The 24,902-nt window shown below is 47.2% G+C and overlaps 1 protein-coding gene across 1 annotated transcript in view; it reads right to left on the reverse strand.

Annotated features, from left to right (window-relative positions):
* The window catches only part of LOC148517493 (uncharacterized), a 715,840-nt gene that overhangs the window by 674,148 nt on the left and 16,790 nt on the right, over positions 1-24,902 (reverse strand). The window contains exon 6 of the mRNA XM_088478666.1: positions 10,607-10,730. Within this exon, the coding sequence (XP_088334792.1) occupies positions 10,607-10,730 (124 nt within the window). The remainder of the gene's footprint in view (positions 1-10,606; positions 10,731-24,902) is intronic.

The following is a 24,902-nucleotide window of genomic DNA, read 5'->3' on the forward strand; positions in this document are numbered from 1 at the left end:
ACACATATCACTCGTTGCCATCATGGGTAAAAGGGGATATTTATTAGAGTTGCAAAAAGGGATGATTATTGGCTTTCGGGCCAAGGGTGGCAGTATTTCTGAAAAAGCGCGGTTTATAAAACTTCGCACATGCTGCTATGGTGAAGGTGTATAGTGACTGGGCAAATGGCACCATTGTAAATAACCACGTGTCAGTAATTGAGAGGTGAACGTTGACTACGAAGGTGCGTGAGGGCCGACACGCTACAGTGGAGCAGCTCACCATCAAAATTAACCTTAGACGTGTGTCTAAGAACGACAATTCAGCGGACCCTGCTGCGTGTGGGGCTCCGTAGCAAACGTATGGTTGCCTTCTCCAATGAGTCACGTTTTCTGCTTAATCGAACAGATGGACGTTGACGTGTCAGGTGAGAGACATCGGAGAACACATACCCTGCAACCATTGCTGGAAGAACACAAGCTGGTGGTGTCAGTGTTATGGTCTGGGGAATGTTTTCATGGCACTCTCTGGGACCACTCATCCATTTGGAAGGCACCCTCAAACGATTTGCTTATGAATCCATCCATGCAGAGCACGTACACCCATACATGCTGATTGTCTTCCCTGAGGTGGATGGGATCTTCCAGCAAGACAATACGACTTGTCAAACGGCTAGAAATGTCCGACAGTGATTGGACGAGCACGACCAAGACTTCCAAGAACTTCCCTGGCCCCCTAATTCCCCTGACTTGAATACAGTTGAGCACTGTGGGGCCACTTTGATCGTTGTGTTTGCTCTATGGATACTCCACCACGCACCTTCCAGCAGCTGTGGGATGCACTGCAGTCAGCATGGCTCCAGATACCTGTGTCAACCTACCAGCAACTTATTGAATCACTCCCAGCCCATCTAGCAGCTGTCTGTGCTGCACACGGCGGTTACTCTGGCTATTAGCTGGTGGTCATAATAACGTGTATATACAGTATATATGTGGTTCAGGAAAGAGGTTAAAAAGACATGCGTTAATTAAAGTGGCAACTGGTGCTCAAATCAAATGTTCGTACCAAATGAGAAAACTTTAAAGCTTATCTGAATTCCAAATTGCAAAGTTCACACTGGATGGGATGAACTCAGGATGTAATCAGCTGGATCACCTTAAAAAGAGCTCACTCAAGCCCATAAGGGAGAGGGATAATATAGTGTAGTATTTCTTTTACATATATTATTGCAAATATACTAAGGGCTGCGTACCAAATAACGCTATATTTATAGCCTGTATTATGTCTTTCCAACAGTCTCCTAGTATCCCTTTTTAGTACTTCACAGAAATGTATATGATGAGTGCACAGGAGCTGGCACATGCGCTGAGCTGGGCAGGAAGTTGATTATCTCTGAGATCATCAACTTCCTGCCCAGCTCAGCTTGATCTGAATTATCAAGTAGACGTTTCCTTCATGTCCCGTACGGGACATGCGATGGCTATGTATGTATGTATGTGTATATGTGTATATGTGTATATATATATATATATATATATATATATATACACATATACATAGTAACAAACGCTGGCACTTCGGTCAGGGGGAAACCAATAGAGTACACGCCACAGGCTCAAATACACAAGCCCCACACCCTTTTACTAGTGTGGTACCCCCAGAAATTACAGGGTGCATGACAGCCCACAGTATATACATTAAAAAAATAGATATAGTATCCTAAAGCCTGGAAGAACTCACATAGCCCTCCCTGTGCCACTAAAATATGAGTGGTGTGCCCCCGGACTGACAGGCACACAAGCACAAAGCCCTCAACCTAGTCTTCCTCCCCCCTCCTCTTTGGAAACTTGGCTACAGCAGGGGGAGGTGTAAATGAGGGAACAGCCAGCACTCCTCCCTTATTTGATGGAGCAGCAGCAGAGACAGGAAGGAGAACGTTGAGGCAGACTGGGAAGAGCAGCCATTGCTGGTCTGTTCTGTGCAGTGAGAGCAGCAGTGATCCCAGCAGCAAGAAAAGCAGGCTGCAGACTGAAATGTGCTGATTTCTTCAGTGCTATTGCAGAGACCCGGGCAGACACAGGAGGGAAATCCCCCATTGAGAGGAAACAGGCAGAGCAGCCAGAGTAAAGCTTCCCCATTACCAGTGACACCCTGCTGCCCATATATGGAAGACTAGGGGCAGTTGCAGCAAAAGAGAGTCCTGAGAGGGGAAGAAATGAATACAGAGCCAGCACAGTGTTTTCAGCAGTCTGTGACAACCCTGGGAGTGGGTTAGGCATGCTTCCAAAGAAAATCCTATACAAGTAATAAGGGACACTATTCATGCATCTTTTACACACACCTCAGTTGAATTGTTCTGGAGTATAGGAAGCCCTCATTTTACTCTAAGGCACAGGGTAGCTTATTGTCAGCCAGTAATATTCTTCTGCTATGTCCCAGCACCCAACCTTAGTAAAGGAATAGACCAACTCCAGTACAATCCTTGTCTGCCTGTGACACCCTACAGATCAGTGATCTTTTGGAGTTAGACCAGCAGGAGAAACCTGTAAGAATTCACATGAACATAGTAAACCCAGCAGTGAGAGTGAAGCTAAAACCATACAAACTCTCTTTCAACGGTATTGCATTTGATATATATATATATATATATATATATACACACACACACACACACACACTTGAGGACAGGCAGTGTGATAACTGGCCAGGAGCAACTCCATGTTTATAAAGGACGGTGCTCTAAAATTGTGCTAGAATGAGTGATGTAAGAAAAGTGTGGAGGATAGCACCGCCTAGCAACCAAAACTAGGACTGCGTGTTGGATAATTGTATTGAGCCTTACTCTGCATAACAGCTGTGATAGATCACCGTTTGGATTCAAAGAATAGCGTATTGCCCCAAAGTAGTGGAATTATACACAGTTAATACACTGTGTCTCTGGAATAGCCTTCAACACTCAGTGTGACCACTGCCAGGTGAGGAACTTACCCCCACTACGGTGACACATATCCATACCGGTACACACGAAAGAGGGACTCCAAACCTGTGCACAGGTACATGGACATGCTCTGAGTAATGTTGATTCACTGAATATATTATTTTCTTGAGTCAGAGAAATTAAGTAAGAGTATTGAGTTATTCAGTCATTTTTGTGTATTCACATATGTCAAGTGTGTCCACAAGTTAACCTGACAACTGAAGTGTATACTTGAGTATAGGCGCAGTGTTGGTAAGTTGTTCATAAGTGTGGGATTTAGCATATTGATGTCATGTAACCTGGTCAAATAATTGCGTCTAATTAACCGTGACAGACGACCTTGGGTCCCACAGTTCCTGTATAATAAAACTTTTTTTTTGTCCTCAAAGTTGTTTATTGAGTGAAAAATATTTGCTTGTAATGAGATTTTAATTTACAGTAATGTACCTTGAATCTAAAAGTTAATGATGTACTATACCCACTGGTTCCACTAAAATCAGCCGGAACTTGAGACTGCTCCCTGAACTATCACTGGTCGGGACCTGTATTCCTTACCTCTCAGAAGTAGCCTAATCGAACCTCAAATCGGGAACCCAAGCTCGGCTATCAGGTAAAAAGAAACATAATTGCAGAAATCAACATGGCAGCGCTCACGCTGCTTAAGCAGGTGATTAAAGCAAAACCAACCAGTGAAAGAGACGATAGGGAACACTTATGAAAATGTGTGCTGAGGAAAAAGTGGTGCTGTCCAGCATTCAGTTAGATATTACTATGTTGCTAGTGTGTAGAAGCTGGACAATTGGCTGAGACAAGATCAGTTTAAAATTGGATCGCAGCGACGCCATCTTGCGACTGGCCACAAGACGCCATCTTGGAAATGAGATCGCAAGATGCCATTTTGTGAATGGCCGCCCAAGCGCCATGTTAGATAAACTCACACTTTAGTACATGTGGCGATATTACTATTAGCATCATGCGATTGCATCTTTCACCATTTCTCATACACACATTAATACGCACAATTGCGCTGTTAACTAGTCGCATATTAGCAAATGCATAAGATCCTGTATGAACACGCTGAATATTAGCTTCATGCACACGCATCTGCCCCAAGTTAACTAGCGTCTTTACATCAAAACCCCACATACTCACACATTACATATTCACATACAAGGTTCCATAAGCTTTAAGGTATAAAATTCAAGTATGCACATTTATTATCATTGCTAGGAAATAAAGGTTATTTCGTAACTAAGGTTTTATACGTGATAAGTAAGCCATGTTTGGTATTGTACTGATGCGTACTCTCTCAACAGTATTCCGGTAATATCGATGGAGAGATCGCAACATGCATTCTCAACTTATGGACCACAGAGACTTCAAGCAACAAAATGTACATTATATGACCAACTGTTAAGATTTGCATGAGGCGGGAAACCAGAGACCACCAGTTGTTAGAGGCTGGCCTGTGTCTATTTGAACCAACCTGTTAAATGCCTTGTAACATATGCCCTCTCCTTTAGGACCAATGGTATTAGCAACAAACTTCTCTATTGTGTTGTTTATTTCTGGGGGGTATAAATATGTGTGCTCTGACCCTGGGTTCCTAGTCTTCATGCTGAATGCTGATTGACGGGGGTTTCTTGCTGATGCCTACATCTGGACCAGAGAGCTCTGCGTATGTATAACTGTACTTGGGTCTGTATAATTTCTTTGCGCTAAGATTATATGAGGATCATAGCGTGTAACTGCTGTACTTTTACTTGAATAATACTTTGTGCTTTGGAACCACAGGTTCTAGGTCTGGAGTCTTTATTTACTGTATGACTGCGTACGTAAAATAGCATCATCCTTAGAGGTTTATAGGAAGGATATTAGAAGGTATAGGCAGGGGTATTTATAAGGTTCAAAGGCAGTATCGTTAAGTGCTAGTTAGAAAATGAAAGCAAACATATGATTGGTTGTTTTATAAGTGTGACAACTTAAAGGAACCACATAAAGCATGTGTGGTAAACGCAGTAGTTATTGTATTCGCCACAACTCAGTAGCTACTACACAGCAAACAGTACAGAATAAGTTAACTCAATTTCAATCACTTAAGGTTGAGTTCACTTATTCTGTATGGTTTACATTAATAGTTGGTTAGAGCTATTTTGTGGGTGGCTGCTTTAGGCTTAGCTGTATCCATAGTGGACAACTTGACATTTTATTGCGGCTAGATTTTCTTTGTTACACAGCAAACAGCAGATTACCAATATTTTTATAGTAAAGCAATCACTGCAGTGAGTTTACACTTTTGGTCACAGCCGATGTACACAAGGTCAGTGTACCCTCCTGGTCATGGCACCCTGGCGCTAACCACACTCCCACCCAGCCTATCGCCTGGCCGACTTGTTCAGCATCAGGAGCCTCGAACCTTGTTCTCAGGAGAACTTTAAGCCAAGCTCTCAGGTGCTGACTATCACCTGGCTGTTGATCTCAGCAAGTTGCAAGACCTGAACCAGACCTGCCAAATCTTCTACACCCAGGTAACCAGGTGGTGAGTATGTCCCAACTCACTCTGCACCTGGAAACCATCCTGGGCCAATCTACTCAGCTGTGACCGTGACTCTCCTGCCACACAAAGAAAGGTGTTTCAAACCCTTACATAACAAACAGCTGTTCTAGATTGTTAATATGGGGACAAGAATGATCTTTTTGCTTTTGCCTGTGAAGTTGCTGAGCTTTGTTTTCTTAATGAATTAGGAACATATAGATTTTGGAGCTGGTCCTCGATGCTGGCCACCCCCCACCACCCTCCCCCTTATGTTAATATTGCACATTCTACATCAGCATTTTCAAAACTCTGGGCCTGATTCAGAGCTGGACGCTCTTTGAGAGCGCTCGCTCTGAATCATGGCGCCCCTTTTGAATCATGGTGCCCCTTTTTTTTTTTTTTAAAGACGGCCTCCTGGCCGCTCGCATAGCGCGACCATCGGGCTTGCGGTGAGACCCTTGTGGTAGGGTCTCGTGGCCGCAAGCCCCTGTAGAGCAGGAAGTCCACCTACTGACATCACGAGTGATGTCATTAGGGCCGCCCACAAACAGCAGGCGTTCCTTCGGGAATGCCTCCGTTTGTGTAGCCACCCCTCCCCGCCCCACCTACAAAAAAGGGGGAGCTGTCGATCAACATCGACAGCCGCCCCTTTTGTAGTGAGTCCCGGAGCGAGAGAATTTCTCTCTCGCTCCGGGGCTCGTGCATGCGCACGCCGGAGCCGGCTCCAGCGTTTGCATGTGCAGTGGGGGACCAACGACCCTCTTGCGAGCGCTGTGCGCTCACGAGTGGGTCTGAATCAGCCCTCTCACAGTCCAGCTTCTAAAAATATCCATGTTTTAGCACAGTTGACAATTATTACCCAAGATGGTATGCAGTCGGGAAGCCGGTGGACCTGATCCCGACAGCCGGCTTTCCGACTGCTTAATCCTGGCGAGGGCTAAATGACAGGCGTCTAAATCTAGACGCCTGTCATTTTACCGTCGCCGGGAGACCGGCACCCTGCATCCCGATCGAAGGGACGCCGGGCGCCTATAGCCGTGTGGGGGGTGGGGGGCGGGGGGGTTAGGTCTAAGGTTTATGCAACCCCCCCAGGAGGTTAGGCTAGGGGAAGGGAGGGTTAGGGTTAGGCACCCCCGGGGTGGACTTAGGGTTTGGCACACCCCCGGGGGACTTAGGGTTAGGCAGCGGGGAAGGGGGGGGGTTTAGGTTTAGGCACTGGGGGGGAAGGTTAGGGTTAGGCACCTCAAGGGAGGGTTAGGGTTAGGGGGTAGAATTAGGTTAGACAATACTTACCTTGGGACGATCAGGATTTCCTCCTCTGCCGGGATGCCACTGTCGGGATTCCAACCGCCGGGCATGGGTCCGGCGGTAAATAATATATATTCCACCAAGATATCCTTAAGACCTGCACTGTGAGGGGGTTTAGGAAACACTGTTCTAATTTTTCACAAGAGCGCGGTCCTGCCATATACCAGGGCCGTAACTGGGGGGCATGTTTCCCCGGATGTCAGATTTGAGGTTGTGCCGCAGGGCTGTTCGACCAGTGCGGCCGAAACGGGGTGCCACCCAATTGTGGGCACAGTGCCACAGCTTGGAAAAAGTAGCACCCCTCCTCCCTTCTCTCCTTGCACCCTCTGCATACTATACTGGGCTCGGGCGATCGTCATAGGTCACGTCGTCCCTGCCCATGCTAATGCTGGTTGAGGTGGTGAGGGGCTGGCTGAGGAAGGTGATGTCATGCGCGCTGCAGAAAACGGTGTGAAGAACATACTGCCGCTGCCTTATGGAGGAGCAAAGAGATGATCCAGAGGGTGGGTGGGTGGGTGGGTGGGTGTGTGTGTGTGTGTGTGTGTGTGTGTGTGTGTGTGTGTGTGTGTGTGTGTGTGTGTGTGTGTGTGTGTGTGTGTGTGTGTGTGTGTGTGTGTGTGTGTGTGTGTGTGTGTGTGTGTGTGTGTGTGTGTGTGTGTGTGTGTGTAACAATAGAGATTTGGTTACAATTTGGTTCCCCGTAATTAACCCTATTAAAATAAACAGGTTTTCCAGCTGCAAATTTGTCTTCCTAACCTTGTGCCAGGCTTATAAACACTTGTCACTAATATGTATCTTGTGGCTTAAAGAGTGTCTTATTTAAATGATATCACCCTAATCTCCAGATAGGTAGCACAGCGCGGCGCAGAGTTATTCCAAGCAGTTGACCCATGTCAGCGCGAGCGATAGTGATCTATGTACGGCAATTTCTGCCTCAGCCTCTGGTCGCTGGCTTGGCAATAACTTACAGAATTATTACATGTACAGCAGTCTGATGAGATATTTATTGCCGGGGAGATCGGATAAGTGGATGGGTTTTGACATCAGATCTCAGCGAGGTGAATGATGGGCACATTTATGGTCTCTGCATTAATCAGAGGATATTTACAATTGGTCTCTAGTCAGGGAGGTCAGGGGGAAGGCGATAGCAGGATTCTAATGTTACTGCTACTTTGGTACCCAGCAGGGAGATTTATAGGTAAATATACGGTGTGCAGAGCAGTAATGTGATGGAGGGAGGAGGGGATGATAGAACATACTGCCCGGGAATGAGGCAAACTTAAGTTTCCATCTATGCACTCGCTAATGTAGATGTGATAGATCTGTGAATCACTCAGTCCTCAAACCGAGCAGCTATTATGACCTTGATATTTTACAGGGACACAACTTTTCGTTTTACCTTATTTTCATATTAAGGTGATGATGGAACTGAGACATTGCAAAGATAGCGGTGTGTCTCCGTAGTAACCAGATGTGTTTTGACCCAGTAGATTAATTTACCAGCTACAATGTGTCCTGAAAGTTTTACTAAACAGGTAAAAGCCCAGTACAGTATGCACTGTGCATGCAGAGGGAGCAAGGAGAGAAGGGAGCAGGGGTGCGGCTTTCTCCAAACTGTGGCACTGTGCCCCCAATGGGGTGGCGACCCCGTTTTGCCGCACTGGTTGAATGGCCCTGGAACCGGCCCTCTGGCACAACCTCAAATCTGACACCCGAGGGAACATTCCCCCCCCCAAGTTACAGCCCTGGTATATGGTATATGGCATGACCGAGCGCTTGTGAAAAATTAGAACAGTGTTTCCCAAACTCGGTCCAAAAGCCCCCACACAGTGCAGGTCTTAAGGATGGCTTGGGTACTAATGGTCACCTGCGCTCACACTTGGATATCTTTAGAAGCTGGACTGTGAGAGGGCTTTAAGGACAGAGTTTTGAAAATGCTGATGTAGAATGTACAATCTGCACATAAGGGGGAGGGTGGTGGGGGGTGGCCAGCATCCAGGACCAGCTCCAAAATCTATGTTCCTAATTCATTAAGATAGCAAAGCTCAGCAACTTCACGGGCAAAAACAAAAAGATCATTCTTGTCCCCATATTAACAATCTAGAATAGCTGTTTGTTACCCAAGGGTCTGAACAGGTATATTGCTATATACTGTAGGCTCCTCCTGGGTTGTTTCAGCCATGTATCAGCATAATCAGGCACACTGTATTTGTTTATCTCTGTGTCTATGGAATAAGAAACATGTTTTATGTATTAGATACGATTGCAACCAGATAGCGGCTTTTATGCAGATACAGAGGTGGATGTAAAAGTGGCCGCAGTTGCGACTATTGGCGATCGCCCCTCTACTACTGTATGCAAATGACGATACATAGTCCTTCCCTTGTGTACATCAGTATGTCCGAATGTGCAAGGACCAAGGCGCCCCCTGTCTGCGTCCGTCTGCGCTGCATCACTGATTGGCAGGTGCAGTATCAGAGTCTGTATGCAACCAAATTTACCGACACGACCGCAACACTCCCATAATCCCATAAGAGGGACCATCTACGTGCGTGCGCTAAGACACCTTCCCGTCAGCAGCCCAGGAATGCACAGTACAAATTCAATACACTTCTCAGGGCGCGCGGTTTAAATCACAACTACGAATTTCTACAGACACAATCGGGATGCATACGCGGTGCAACTTTGGCGCATACGCAGAAGCAGAATATCGCTCTGCTATGTGCATCATTGGCCGAGCGTACACCTATATGTCAGATTCCAGTATAAGAAAATATAACCAGCACAGCCTGATTATATAAGAACTTGGCTGAAAAGCACACAAGAAAGCCATCGACTGAGTGCAAGTTGCTAGAGAATGGATAAACCAATATATTATAGTGACCTGTAGGTTTGATATTTGTATTTCTTCCCTTCTCTGATCCACTTCCCTTATTCCCAAAACCAATAGCAAAACCGTGACGAAGGCGACGCTACGGGGATTAGCGCACAAGGCAAAGGGGTTTTACTTATATACTGCACACTAAAAGATGAAATGTAGGAAATCTATTGTCATTTCCCATGTGATGTTTAATTAAAAGTTGCTGTTTCATAAAATAATAATATTCAAACATTTCTATAGCAGCAATCTGAAGGAACACAGAACACAATCATCAACAGCTCTTCCAATGGGCAGGTGAGCCGGGCAGCACAAACAATCAAAAGGAACACGATTCAATCAAACAAATCCCAACATCTCCCTAAATAAGAATGTAGAAAATCATACATAATCCGTGATAGAACATGTACGCTGTTCCGTCCTGCCCGTTGTATGGTGGAAAATCCTCTAGCTGACGTATCTCGGAAATAATAAACCGTAAACACAACACAAAGACATTTCATTAGATTGGTGCTTAAAGTGTAACATTTAACGGTCAGCTGGACTAGTGCCCTCAGGCAATGTACGCTGCAGGGGAGGTCAGTCTTTAGCGGCAGTCATTTAACCCATGAACAGGACTATTGAAAGTTGTGATGACCATGTACATAAATGGGAGTTTGAGTCATAATGTGAGGAGGTGAATGTAATCAAACAGTAACAATGAGCTGCAGGGGGGTGGGCTGCCAACTAAAATGCCCAATTTAGGGTAATGCTGAATTGACCTATTAAGTATATGGTCCATCATTGCAAGTATGAAGGTCTCACGTCTTTTGGTACAGCATGATTACGCAACCGGCTTCACATATACGCTGCCTGCACCCTCATTGCATTGCGACCATACTCGTTTCCCCGTAATCACACGTGTCGGAGGGTTAGAAGGTCACCCACCTGTGGCTGCTCCATACTGAAGAAATAACTTGCCATCAGCTGCAGAGCTTCGGGGCTGTTCGGACTGTAGTCTAGAGCTTTTTCTATGGCCTCTTTACATTTGTCACCCGCTTCTTTTTCCATACTGTTCAAAGGAAACACAGAATATCAGTGACAAATCAGTAGGCAGGAGCAGACTGGTGCCTAGGAGCGCTCCCATGCCAACAATTACTGTCCACCATGAGGTTGTGGAGGCACAATGGTAGGAGATAGGCCAGGACCGTGTATACTAGAGGCCTGGGACTGCTGGATGTGAAGGATGTGGCTGCTCTAAAAGTCTTTAATCTCAGCCCTCACTAATGAACTGCGTTTCCAGGAGTTACCTGAAGCCAGTTACCAACAATCTCCACAATCCGATAACTAATAAATTTTCAATGCTATTAAGGGTCCACTACGAAACAACATTTTGGCTCAGTCCCTGTCCCTCCAAGTAACAGAACTGTGGGAGTCCCATACTGGGCACTCTCACAGTTCAGGACTACTCATTCCCATCAGCGGTTCTTTGTCGGTATTGTGGCTCTAAAATAAAGAAAATATCTGCACATTTCTACCAGTGGTACTGAGTAGACGTAGGCTTGGTTTGAGTATGTACCCTTTTCCATGACCATTTAGCATTGCCAATGTGACCGAAAAGGAGGGTTTGGAAAGATACCTATTATGGCCTAAAGATAGTGCATGCCCACACCTGTGAAACACACACACACACACCAGCAGCATGTTGTCTCTATATACGAGTGTGTGCATGGCACTGACTGCTGACAAATTTGCTCCACCTAAGAGGTAACTTTCACAATGATTACCAAGGCCACATTAAGTTCCCGGTACATCCCTGGTGCATCCTGTGTTGAGTAAAAAAGGTTTAATACTGTGCAGTCCAGTGCCAGAAGGGTTAACACCTATTTTACAAGCTAATGTCAACTGAAAAAGGAAGTAATAAAGCATTGTGGTCAGACAATCTCAGGCTGGATTTTAGCTCAACAGAATCATCTATCTTAAATTTTAAGCTCTGTGAATCTCCATAAACTACAGATGAGCTTTCCAAGATTAAAATCTTATGAGATCATTTTTTTTTCACTGCAGCAGAACGGAACACATTACATCTTCTTTTGAATATTTCAACCATGCCTGTACCCAAAGTACCTCTACACCAGTGTTTTAAGTTTAGTTGTACTCTCATCATTTCATCCCCCTCTACATATGTACTGTATGTTTGCGTACCTATTATGTTAAAGTAAAAAATAATAATAATTTAGAGTAAGGCTGGGTACACACCTAATGATTTTCTGTCCAACCATCCAGCTTGTTGATTGGTTGGAATGAAAATCTGGTAATGTATGGGAGTAACTGATGATCAGCAATTTGCTCCTAAATGCCAGAAAACAGATGAAAATGGTCTTTCAGACAAGTTTGTTAAATGTTTGATCTAAACAATTTGTTCAAACAACAGTTTTTGTCCATTTTCCGGCGTTTGGGAGAAAATTGCTGACTGTCTTTTGCTTTCACACCTTACCAGATTTTTATTCAAACCAATCAACTAGTTGGAAGGTTGGACAGAAAATCTGTAGGTGTGTACCCAGCCTAAATGATGAGAGAATGACGGGAGGAGAAGTGCGGGTGACGAGGGGAGAAGTGCGGGTGACGAGGGGAGACGGGTGCGGGTGACGAGGGGAGACGGGTGCCGGTGACGAGGGGAGACGGGTGCCGGTGACGAGGGGAGACGGGTGCCGGTGACGAGGGGAGACGGGTGCCGGTGACGAGGGGAGACGGGTGCCGGTGACGAGGGGAGACGGGTGCCGGTGACGAGGGGAGACGGGTGCCGGTGACGAGGGGAGACGGGTGCCGGTGACGGGTGCGGGTGACAAGAGGAGAAGTGCGGGTGACAAGAGAAGAAGTGCGGGTGACAAGAGGAGAAGTGCGGGTGACAAGAGGAGAAGTGCGGGTGACAAGAGGAGAAGTGCGGGTGACAAGAGGAGAAGTGCGGGTGACAAGAGGAGAAGTGCGGGTGACAAGAGGAGAAGTGCGGGTGACAAGAGGAGAAGTGCGGGTGACAAGAGGAGAAGTGCGGGTGACGGGAGGAGAAGTGCGGGTGCGGGTGACGGGAGAAGTGCGGGTGCGGGTGACGGGAGGAGAAGTGCGGGTGACGGGAGGAGAAGTGCGGGAGACGAGAGGAGAAGTGCGGGTGACGAGAGGAGAAGTGCGGGTGACGAGAGGAGAAGTGCGGGTGACGAGAGGAGAAGTGCGGGTGACGAGAGGAGAAGTGCGGGTGACGAGAGGAGAAGTGCGGGTGACGAGAGGAGAAGTGCGGGTGACGGGAGGAGAAGTGCGGGTGACGGGAGGAGAAGTGCGGGTGACGGGAGGAGAAGTGCGGGTGACGAGAGGAGACAGGTGCGGGTGACGGGAGGAGAAGTGCGGGTGACGGGAGGAGAAGTGCGGGTGACGGGAGGAGAAGTGCGGGTGACGGGAGGAGAAGTGCGGGTGACGGGAGGAGAAGTGCGGGTGCGGGTGACGGGAGGAGAAGTGCGGGTGACGGGAGGAGAAGTGCGGGTGACGAGAGGAGAAGTGCGGGTGACGAGAGGAGAAGTGCGGGTGACGAGAGGAGAAGTGCGGGTGACGAGAGGAGAAGTGCGGGTGACGAGAGGAGAAGTGCGGGTGACGAGAGGAGAAGTGTGGGTGACGGGAGGAGAAGTGCGGGTGACGGGAGGAGAAGTGCGGGTGACGGGAGGAGAAGTGCGGGTGAAAAAAAATGGACTATGGATGAGACAGGAGACAATTTAGATTTTTCGACAATATCGGTGTCCTACCACTTTTTAAGATTTATTTTTTACATGGCCTCTAAAGATAATAACGGTATGCCGTCTGCCACGACATGCTGACTCTTGTGGTTCTCCAAGTGCCAGCATGAACTGGCAGCTATTGAAATGGAGCATGCCAGGGCTAGCTGAGACCTATAGTGCACCAGCAGGAAACATTATTAAATCAATTTTTTTTTTCCATATAGCTTTATTAACCTCACACCAACCAGTGCCATCACCAGAGTGCAGGTTGTTCCTGCGATAGGGGGAATCCGTTTTCTTTTTTTTTTTGCAGACCCCACCTCCGTAAGGATTCCAGCCAAGGGCTGGTTGGCACTATGGCAGGGGACCCACGCCACGTGTTCCCACTGTTATAGTGCAATCAGTTATGGAGGGTAATGGAACCCCACGCTCTTTGTTACCTCGATTTTTCCAACACCAGCCTAGGCTGAAGTGCTAGTGTTGGTTTTACTTTGGGGGGGAAGACCCCTACACATTTTTTTCTAATTTTTATTTAAAAAACAAAGACCAACTTAGAAGACCCCGGTATGTCGTGATGTGTGGGTTTATAACCGCCACACATAGCCATCAGCAGCTTGGGGGCGATTACACCCCACAATTTGCAGGATAAAGTCGCTAGATAATCACTGCACTAAATCAGAGGGGTTTTTTTTTTTTTTTTTTTTTTTTTAAATTAGCAAGAAAAGAATAATACAGACGTACAGTAGCCGTGGACAATACTCAGGGTAGACAGTATTAACATTGTTTATACAAATGATAAATGGAACGGGTTGGGTATGGGATTCCGGCACACGGGACCCTGGCAGGGTTGTGATACAGACACTTGTTGGTCAGTATCCTAACCTGCCCCCTCTCCCTACCCCTAACCTCTCTGTAAAGCGCTACAGAATATGTGTGCGCTATATAAATAACTAGTAATAATAAATAAGTCTCTCCCCCAGGTGCCTAACCCAAACCCTCCGCCTAATGCCTAACACTAACCCTCTCCCTATCCCCAGTACTTACCATCGTGTCGGGATTCCGGTGCCGGCATTCTAAGCTCTGGCATCCCGACTGTCAATATATTGACCGGTTCCCAAATGGAACAAAATGTCACAGTTGAGAGTAAAGGGGCCTATCCATTTGCCGACTTTCTACACGATGCGACCAAAACCAGGTTTTGGTCGGAACGTGCAGAAAGTCTGCTAGTGGATAGCCGGCAAGGACCAGCGATGCGCGTGCAGACTATCTCTCCAACACGACAGTTGTCAGGTTCGGCATGTTAGGAGATAGGAAGCCGGACATGCAGCAACAGCAGCACTGAAAAGACGTTCAGTGAAGGGGCCTGAACTGAAGGTCTGAACGACTGGTCGTTCAGACCTTCAAGTCTATAAATGGATAGACCCCTTAAGAAATAATAATACAAAGTACAAAACCAGTGGTCATTATTCAAGGTAGATCGTATGAACATGGAACATATATACAACAAATGGAACAAAATGTTCCCAGCAGAGAGAAAATATAAAGTGCCCCAAATCAGAATTCTTACATACAAACGAAAACAAACAAACAATAAAAAACTCATCTCTCCTCCCACCCGCCCCAGGGGAGTCCCTCTCTATATATATATTGCTACATAGAACCACATACCCATATTAAACGAAATAGGAAGGTCACCAGCAGGGACGTAACTAGGTATTTGACGGCACCATAGCAAAAGTTTGTACGGGCCCCTATGTGCCACCCAATGGTGAAAAATACATATAACACCTGTAACTTTGACAAGGAAGATCCCCCTCCCCCTAAGCTCTGGGCCCCATAGCAGCTGCACCCCTTGTGCCTATGGTAGTTACACCCATGATCACCAACCACCTCACAGTGCAGACACCAAGAGGTATAATGTAAACTTCTATGAATCTGATCCTTGATTTCCAAAGATAGATCTCCCACATTCCAAATAATGTTTTGTTTTAGATTCCAGATCCAAGGCTATTGCATTCCCCCCTCAGTGTTTTTTTTTTGTTTTGTTTTGTTTGCACTATGGACACAGTATAGGCTAAAACCTAAAGTTATTTTATAGTCAGAGTTGGCTGTGCACAGATTAATGCTATAAAGTACTTGTACGGTTTGTTATATTATCATAGGTAACTAAGGTGTGAAATTCTAAGGTTTATATAAAAGTTATAAATGTGTTTTATTTAGCTTACAAAGGCGAGCATGGTCCTCAATTTGTAAACTGTCAATGAGCAGACTGGACAACAAGAAGAAATATTAAAAATTAAAATGTTATTGTCCCAATAAAATATACCATAGTGACAGGTTTTGGCTGAATCGCCGCTATCAGGTATAAAATATATATTAGTGACTTGTGTCAGCTGCTTTGCCATTTACAAGTGAAGTATGCTTCTCAACGGTAACATAGCTATGGCAGGTATAATAATATATAGTATAATAATCTATCCTTTAAAGGGTCCCTACATCTGCGACTGATTGCTGCAATTCCCCATTAAGCCCAAGCAGGGGAATCGGGGCTATTCAACATGTTGAACCATTTTGAATCCCTGATCCTGACCCAAAAAAGGTCGGAATGGGAAGGTCAGGATTTTTAACATGCCGAATTTCCCTGATCCGCAGATACATCGCAGATCATCGATGGCCGCTGATCCGGGGATGGGATCGCGGATTGCCAGAACTGGGAATTGGGGCCGTAGATGTATGGCCTGCATCAGTCCTCGGGGGCCCCAAACAGTTCCTGTTTTCCAGGTCACCTGTGGATCTTTAAAATGTGACAATTGGTAATACATCTGTGCTAGGTGACCTGGAAAACATGAACTGTTTGGGGTCCTGAAAACAGAGTTTGCGAACTACTGTGCTAAACTGACCAGGAACGACTGACCTGACTCTACACAAAGAGACCATAATAATAACATCCTTCTGTCACCTTACATGAATGAAATCGGTTTTCGGAGACTGTCCTTGCTTAACCCTTTCCATAACGACCACTGTTTCACACGTTAGTGATCACGCTACATTTCACAATTCTGCTACTTGTTGGTTAAACCAAAAACAATTAAACTGATTTGCCTAACCTAGTAAATTTCATATTATATTTTCAGGGCACGTGAGGCTTTCTACAGGTAGCATAGAGAAATAATGAGCTTTTTATTTATAAACAGAATTTATCACCTTTTTTTCTTTTGCTAACCTAAACAAAGGGCCGAATTCAAACTAGCGAAAAGTACAGCCCATTTTTTGGGGGAAATCAGTCTATACCCAATAAAAAGCCTCACTGACCTTGGGAATCAATATAATATTAATAGTCCTAATAAAAGTATTTAGTGATCTTAAATGGAGTCAAATGGCTGTTATATGCATGTTTGCATAAGTGTGATAAAAATGATATAAAGCAATGTGGTTAATTTAGAAAAATAAGTACCGCAGTTAAATTTGGGGTACATGTAAATGGGTACTAGTATATTTTGGTGTCTCTAAAGTGAAGGTTTAAAATAAGTCAATAATACACCCGCTGCAGTCTTAAAAACACCTGTCTCAACTTTATAGCCCCCCAAAATACCAGGCCCCCTACTTTTTACCCATTTTCCAACACTTTTTACATTTTTGCCCCAAAAATGAGTTGCGTTTTAAGAATTTTTTTCTCCTTATTAGTCATTGGGGGGAGGGGTATCGAGTATCCAAAGGGTTCTGAATCAAGTCTCCATATTTGTACCCCAAAATAGAGATTTTGCACCTACATTTTGCCTGCCTCTAGGTGGAGAATCGTATTAGTCTGTTTTTACCTAGGGAGTTTACACGCAAGCAAAAACGTCCCGGAATCGAATAGGGCAAAAAGCGGAAAGCAGGCAAAAGCGCAAATCGGCAAACACTTTTTGCCGATCGTAGCTTTTTGCCTCTAATCGAATTTGGCCCTAAGTTGGCTTATGAAAAAGCTACTAATAATATTAATAAATGTATACCTAAAAGTTTCAGAAGATTATCAGCATGAAAGCTATTTGAGATAAAGTTAACAGGGGGGAGGTAAACTTCCCTATTAGAAGCAGACTTCCAGTCAGTAAAGGACAGAGCACTCAGGAGCTCATTCAAACCCGCTCACTAGATGCGTTCGCTCACTCCCAGCGTATGCAAATCCAGCGCACGCCCAGCAAGACAGGCGATCGCACGACAAGGCATTAGCACGCCCACTATGTCTTGGCGAGTGAGCACTGTGTGTATGCAGACGCCCACGAGCCATTCATAAGACGCCCACTTGCGCACGTCATCTCCTGGAAGTGCATGAAAACCTTGGTACATCGAGCACCATCGGATGCGATCGCAGCGCTTGAGGTTGACTATACCCTGCCGCAATCACTGCGATCACTTCAGTGTGAAATACAACCCAGTGACGTGTACTATGATGCTGCCTTTTAATTATGCACGTCTCCGAAACACGTTGAGACGCTCAGGCACGCCTGCGTTCGCACCTCCACTCCCCCGTTTCTACTCGGACTGTCTCTGTCACCACCCACAAACGGCCTCTCCTGTCACTCACTCTGCTGGGCTGTCTATGTGCGCGATTGCTTCCCGAGCGTTTGCACTGGTTCAGGCACGTGCATTGCGATGCATACGCAGATTGCAACTATCGGCCAGCTACAAGCGATCGCATCCTAGCGAGAGGGTCTGAATCAGCTCCTCAGTCTTCCCCGAGCTGAACTGGTAACGAGCAGTATGGACTCATCTGCGCAGCAAATAATATGAGATATGGTAAGAACTTACCTTTTTTATCTCTATTTGTACTAAGTCCATAGGGTTCCACAGGATACCTTGGGGTATAGGCGATGGCGGCAGACATCCAGGCACCACAGAGTTAAAAACTTCTCCATCCTCCCAGGATGCACTGGGGTCCCTCTCCTATACCCCGCCCCCGAGCCTCAGGCACTCAGTTTCGTCACAAGCCATAGGTCGGAGGAGGATAAAGAGAGAGAAGAAAGTCTGGAACACACAAGAATCACATTCTCACCAGAGGGAGACGGAAAAACCGGTGACCAAAACCACAGCCCATCTGCAGTACAGGTGCGACAGGGCGGGAGTCCTGTGGAACCCTATGGACTTCGTAGAAATAGAGATAGTCAAAAGGTAAGTTCTTACCATATCTCATATTTTCTACATCAGGGTCCATAGGGTATCCACAGGATACCTTGGGGATGTCCCAAAGCAGTATCCTTCAAGGGTGGGGACGCTCCTGTGCTGAGAGGAGAATCCGTTGCCCGAAGGAAGCATCCTGAGAGGCGTAGGTATCAAAAGCATAATACCGTACGAAAGTATGGACAGATGACCACGTGGCCGCCTTGCAAAGCTGAACAGCTGACAGACCTAGTGGAATGAGCCTTAACAGAAGATGGAACAGGAAGGCCCTCGTGAGCAAAAGCTTCAGAGATAGCCAGTCGAATCCATCCTGCCAATGTTTGTTTAGTGGCAGGCCAACCTCTTTTATGGAAGCCATAAAGGACAAATAAAGAGTCTGACTTCCTATAGACAGAAGTGCGGTCCACATAGATTTTCAAAGCCCGCACCACAGCCAAGGTGGCCTCACCAACCGAAAGGTCCAGTGAAGTAAACTATGGTACAATAATTTCCTCGTTGATATGGAAACTAGATACCACTTTTGGAAGAAACCCAGGACGAGTGCGCAGCACAGCCCTGTGTCTATGAAAAATTAGAAATGGAGGTCTGCATGAGAGAGCTCCCAATTCTGAAACCCTTCTGGCCGAAGCAATAGGCAGAAGGAATACAGTCTGAATGGGTATCCATTTCAAATCCACTGAGCCCAGTGGTTCAAATGGCGGTCCTTGAAGAGTCTTCAAGACCACAGCCAGATCTCATGGTGCCACAGGTGGCACAAAGGGAGGCTGAATAAGAAGCACCCCTTGCATAAAGGTGCGGACATCAGGAAGCATAACAATCCTACGATGAAACCACACTGAAAGTGCAGACAACTGTACCTTCAGGGAAGCTAGGCGAAGACCCTGGTCTAAACCCGCCTGTAGGAAGGCCAGAACCCTGGACAATCTCAACACCTGAGGAGCATAACCTCTAGTGCGACACCACTGGAAGAAAGCCCGCCACACTCTATGGTAGATGTTGGCAGATGAAGGCTTCCAAGCTCTCAGCATGGTGTTGACCACAGAGCTGGAGAAACTTCTGGACCTCAAGAGGGCAGTCTCAATAGCCCCGCCGTGAAAGACAGCCGACTCAGGTCCGGATGAAGGCAAGGACCCGGAGACAGCAGGTCCTGACGTTGAGGCAACAACAGCGGAGTGTCCACTGAGAGACCCTGAAGATCCGTGTACCAGTGCTGCCTGGGCCATGCTGGATCAATCAGCAGTAGCATGCCGCCTTCTTGCACGAATTTGCGTATCACTTGAGGAAGAAGGGAGAACGGAGGGAAGAGGTACGCATACTGGAAGGTCCACTTGACCGCCAGAGCAGCCACTAGACAAGCCTTTGCGTCACTTGTTCTTGACCCGAACATCGGCAGTTTGTTGTCGTGTCGTGAGGCCATGGAGATCTATCTCTGGAAGGCCTCACTTGTTCACCAGTAGCTGACACACTTCCTGGTGAAGAGACCAATCTCCTGGATGCACGTCTTGACTGCTGAGAAAGTCTGCTTCCCAGTGGAGAACTCCTGGTATGAACACTGCTGATATTGCGGTGAGATGCTTTTCCGCCCATACTAGAATGCGGGACACCTCTGTCAGAGCCGCCTGACTGCGAGTCCCTCCTTGGTGGTTTATGTATGCCACCGTGGTGGCGTCGTCCAACTGTACCTGAAAAGGTTTTCCCTGCAAGACCTGTCTTGCTTGCTGGAGAGCCTTGAATACTGCCCGCAGTTCCAATATGTTTATTGGAAGAGCAGCTTCTACCGATGTCCACCTTCCCTGAAAGAAGTGTGGACCCATCACCGCTCCCCAGCCCCGGAGACTGGCATTCGTCATCAGAAGGGCCCAGTCTGCGATCCAAAAGGGGCGCCCCTTGTTCAGGTGAACCGTCTGTAGCCACCAGGCCAGAGATAATCGCACCTCCGGGGAAAGCACCACAGTCTGTGTCTTTATCCTTTGGGGCGACCCATTCCATCTGGAGAGGATCAGCTTCTGCAGAGGTCTCGAGTAAAACTGGGCAACCTCCACCATGTCGAATATGGATACCATGGGTCCCAGTAACCTCATTGCCGAGTGAATAGACACCCGGCGACTCTGCAGGCAACGACGGACCTTTGCCTGCAACGCAGAGATCTTTTCTCCCATCACCAAGATCCTCTGATGTTGGGAATCCAACAGACTTCCTAGATGGAGCATCCTCTGAGATGGTACCAGGGAGGACTTGTTCCAATTTATCAGCCAGCCGCGAGACTGCAATACAGAGACTGTTAGTTGCAGATGGCGCTGAAGTTTCTCTGAGGACTCCGCCAGTAACAGGAGATCGTCCAGATAAGGTAACAGGCGGACTCCCTGCAACCGCAGGTGAGCTGCCATAACGGCCATAACTTTGGTGAACACCCGAGGTACTGTAGCCAAACCGAAGGGCAGAGCCTGAAACTGGAAGTGGTCCTTGACCACTGCAAATCTGAGGAAGCACTGGTGTGCTGGGACAATAGGGATATGCAGGTAAGCATCCTGAATATCCAGCGACACCATGAAGTCCCCAGGCTCCACTGATAAAATAATGGAACGCAGGGTCTCCATCCTGAACAGAGGAACCCTCAGAAATTTGTTGAGGGATTTCAGGTTGAGTATTGGCCGGTAGGACCCATTGGGTTTCTGCACCAGAAAAAGATTGGAGTAATACCCCAATCCCTTCTGAGACAAAGGAACTGGCACTATAACTCCATTCTGGAGCATCGAGTGCATTACCTTCTTGATTTCCTGGGCCTTGTCCTGATTGGACAGAAGGCTCGTGGTGAAAAACCGGCAGGGAGGCCTCCTGCGGAAGGAGAGACCATTTCTCCGAAGTGGTCAGACACCAGCTTTTTGGGCGAATTTCAGAAGTCTGCCTCCCACTTTGAGGTCCCCCAAAGAGAGGCCCGTCCCGTCAGGCAGAAGGTTTGTCATCGGACTTGGGAGTGGGACGTCTGGTACTCCAGGCCTGCGTCCTGGGTTTTGCAGGTTTCTTGGCGGCAGTCCTCCTAGGAAAGGACTGTACCCTGGGTCTGTTCTGTGTTCTTCCAAGAACGCAGCCACAGGATACAACGAGACGCCACTGTTGCCGAGGAGATCTTGGACGCCATGAGGCCCATATCTAAAGCTGCCTCATTAATGTAGGTAGCTGTCCCTTAAATTCCCACCAACTCCACCTGTCCAGGTGATGAGTCTGGGTCCAGGGATGCCTCCAAGGTATCAGCCCAGTGCTCCATAGCTCTTGCCACCCAGCACACGGCCAAAGCCAGCCTGGACACGCCTCCTGCAAGGGAATATTTCTACCCTGCGATCCGTTGGATCCTTTAAGGAGGCCATAGAGGGCACAGGCAACGTAGCACTCTTTACTAGACGTGTAAATCCACTTGTGGCGGGTTATTACATTTTGCAAAATAATTATCTGCAAAAGGGTATGCCACCGCAAACAGTCTAGGGGGCTGGTAACGCTTACCCAGCGTTTTCCACGCCTCCCCTAAATGATCCACTAGCTGATCAGATAGGGGAAACACTGTAGTATCACTTTTAATATCCTTGAAAAAGGCATATTTTGATTTAGCTACAGGAGGAGCGCCATGCTCAATAACCAAGGCCGTACGCACAGCACGTATGAGCCATCATCTGTCATCACAGCATCCTGATCTTGATGAGGTTGCAGCAGACGCTTCGGCGCCCGCACAGACGACTAGCCCTGTAACACCTCTGACAGCTGTTGTACTAAGGTAGACAGTGAATTAGCCCACGCAGGTTCATGGATGACCTGAGGGGGCGACAACGGGAAACTCTGAGGTACGATTAACTTGTTTAGGAAACCCCTGCATAGGGGACGACACCATAGACTGCTGTGAGACCCCCATCTAGGGACACGCAGGGGTTGTCATTAACTGGCCCACCAGGATAGTGTAAGTGCCGCAGCAAAACAAGCCCATGGTAGCTCCTGCACAGGTGTAGTGACAGAAATCGGCCGTGCCACCGCAGGCACACCTTACATAATCCATCAGAGTTACCATCACCCTCTGCCAATGGTACCTTGCATACAGTACACTGAGGCGGAATGGGGAAATCGTGCTCACTGTCAGACATACTGAGTGTGTGACCCGGAGCTGTATGTGACCCCCGCACTTCACAACAAGTTGTATAGTGAGGTATAAATCCCCCTTGCAACACCGCACCGCAAGGGCTTGTTAGCAGAGAAGAAAAACAGGGATAGGGAAAATAGCTGACATTATGTGAAAGTGAAAGTAACAGACAGCAGCACTAGCACAAAGTCACATACAATGCAGAATATTGAAAACCCTGCAGTATCTGCGCTTCATCAACTAACCAGACCTCAGCCTGGCAGGAAACAGCGCTGCATACACTGACCTTGCACCGGAGGAGAGGTATGCAGGGGGACCCAGACCACGATGCCAACGTTAACAGCTTCCAGCAGTGTTTGCCACATGTATTAAAATGGCCACCGAAGAGCAGAGGGAGGGCTGGTCCGGGGGCGGAGCGCATGCAGATGCCTAACCACCTTGTGGAGAGGCCGTGTGCAGCGGGGGAGGCGCAGGCTGCTTAGCAGGGAAAGCGCGCTCCCCTGGCATGCATTTAACCCCTGGGACGCTGGACATTTACTATTTCTGTCCAGTCCTCAGTCCCAGGGGGTAGCGGAAAGCGCAGGGATCAGTAGCCTGGTTCCACACTGCAGCCAGTCCCCAGGGAGCCCCCTGCCTGAGGACTAAGGACTGTGCTATTCGGCTGGGACCCACCGCGGGACCTTGCTGCTTACCTGAACCCCCGTAAATCCGGCCACAGTCCGGGCAACCGGGGCCACCGCTAGCTGTGACCCCAGTCACCCACCAGCAACCCCGGATCAGTACCGGCGTTCTGGTACCAGCGGGGTGTAGGAGCGACGACATGGACGTCAGTACAGACTGTCCATGTTGTCTGCTCGTTAGATGTGCAGCCACAGCTGCATTGAAGAACTTCAGGGGACTGCAGACCCCCACTCTGTACGGTGCATCCGACTTCGGTCAGGCACCGAAGAAAACGGAGTGCCTGAGGCTCTGGGGCGGGGTATAGGAGAGGGACCCCAGTGCATCCTGGGAGGATGGAGACGTTTTTAACTCTGTGGTGCCTGGATGTCTGCCGCCATCGCCTATACCCCAAGGTATCCTGTGGATACCCTATGGACCCTGATGTAGAAATAAATATAATTTCAAACATTTCCAGTTCCATCATGGTATGTGTAACTACTACATATACTGTTATTAGCAGTGCAGAGCTGCTAAAAAATGTAACCTTAGTTTGCAGTAAATATAGCTGTGTACATTTCTGCAAAGCAGGAAAGACCCATAAAATGTGCCCTCTCTGCTCCTAATCTCATTTTAGTCCTAGTTCTAGTGTTCATTCTATCACCCTGCATCTTGCATAACCTGTGCAGTTCCTCTTTCCTGCCTGGGGTGTCGCTCTTTTCTCTGGTGCTTCTAGCACACTCAGCAGATTCAACAAACTGCTGAGATACAGACCAGAGTGTGCTAGAAGCACCAGAGCAGAGAGTGACACCCCAGGTAGGAAAAAGGAACAGCACGGGTTGTGACAGGTGCAGGGTGCTACAATGACCACTACAGTTCTGTTTACCCCAACTCCACACTATACAAAAAAAACATTTTGCTCTACCGCGACTCCTCCCACCGTCCAGTGCAAACATCTGCTCATCTTTAAGTACCACTATTTTGCTGCATGCGCCAATGCACATTAGTGGAATTGGAACCCCCTGATGTCATTGGAGAGGATCTTGCCTTGCAGCTCAGCCGCTTTGTGCATTGCAAATTATTTCCCTCTGGGAGAAATTCCCGATTAAGTGACAAGATGCCATGTGCTCAGTGGGAAGACCTAGGCTCAGCCATTGCACTGTACACAGCTACGTACAGCCATTGTGTGGCCAATAACTATTTCTCTTTGTTTTTAGGTCATTTCTCTGTACCCGGGTTTGTTTTTATCTCCCCTTAGTACATAGGTAGAGAGAAGAAAGTGGCATAACTACAGAATTATAGAATGGTCTCAGAAAGAAAATGAGTCATTATCCAGACAGCCTTGGATCACTGCCAGGGTGGAGGGTGAACGTGTAATAAGGTACAAAACTTACTTCATTTCTGGATTTCTGTAAAGCCAAAATATTTCTTACAACTTTTATTCATATTTCTTATTTTTAGCCTATTACAAGGGAACACTTCTGTTAAATATAGTTTCATGCTGTCTTCCTGTACACACCATGGTCAAGATCAGAGAGCTGTGACT

Source organism: Taudactylus pleione, unplaced genomic scaffold (genome assembly GCF_031769625.1).
Source record: "Taudactylus pleione unplaced genomic scaffold, aTauple2 ptg000216l, whole genome shotgun sequence".
Taxonomy (NCBI): domain Eukaryota; kingdom Metazoa; phylum Chordata; class Amphibia; order Anura; family Myobatrachidae; genus Taudactylus; species Taudactylus pleione.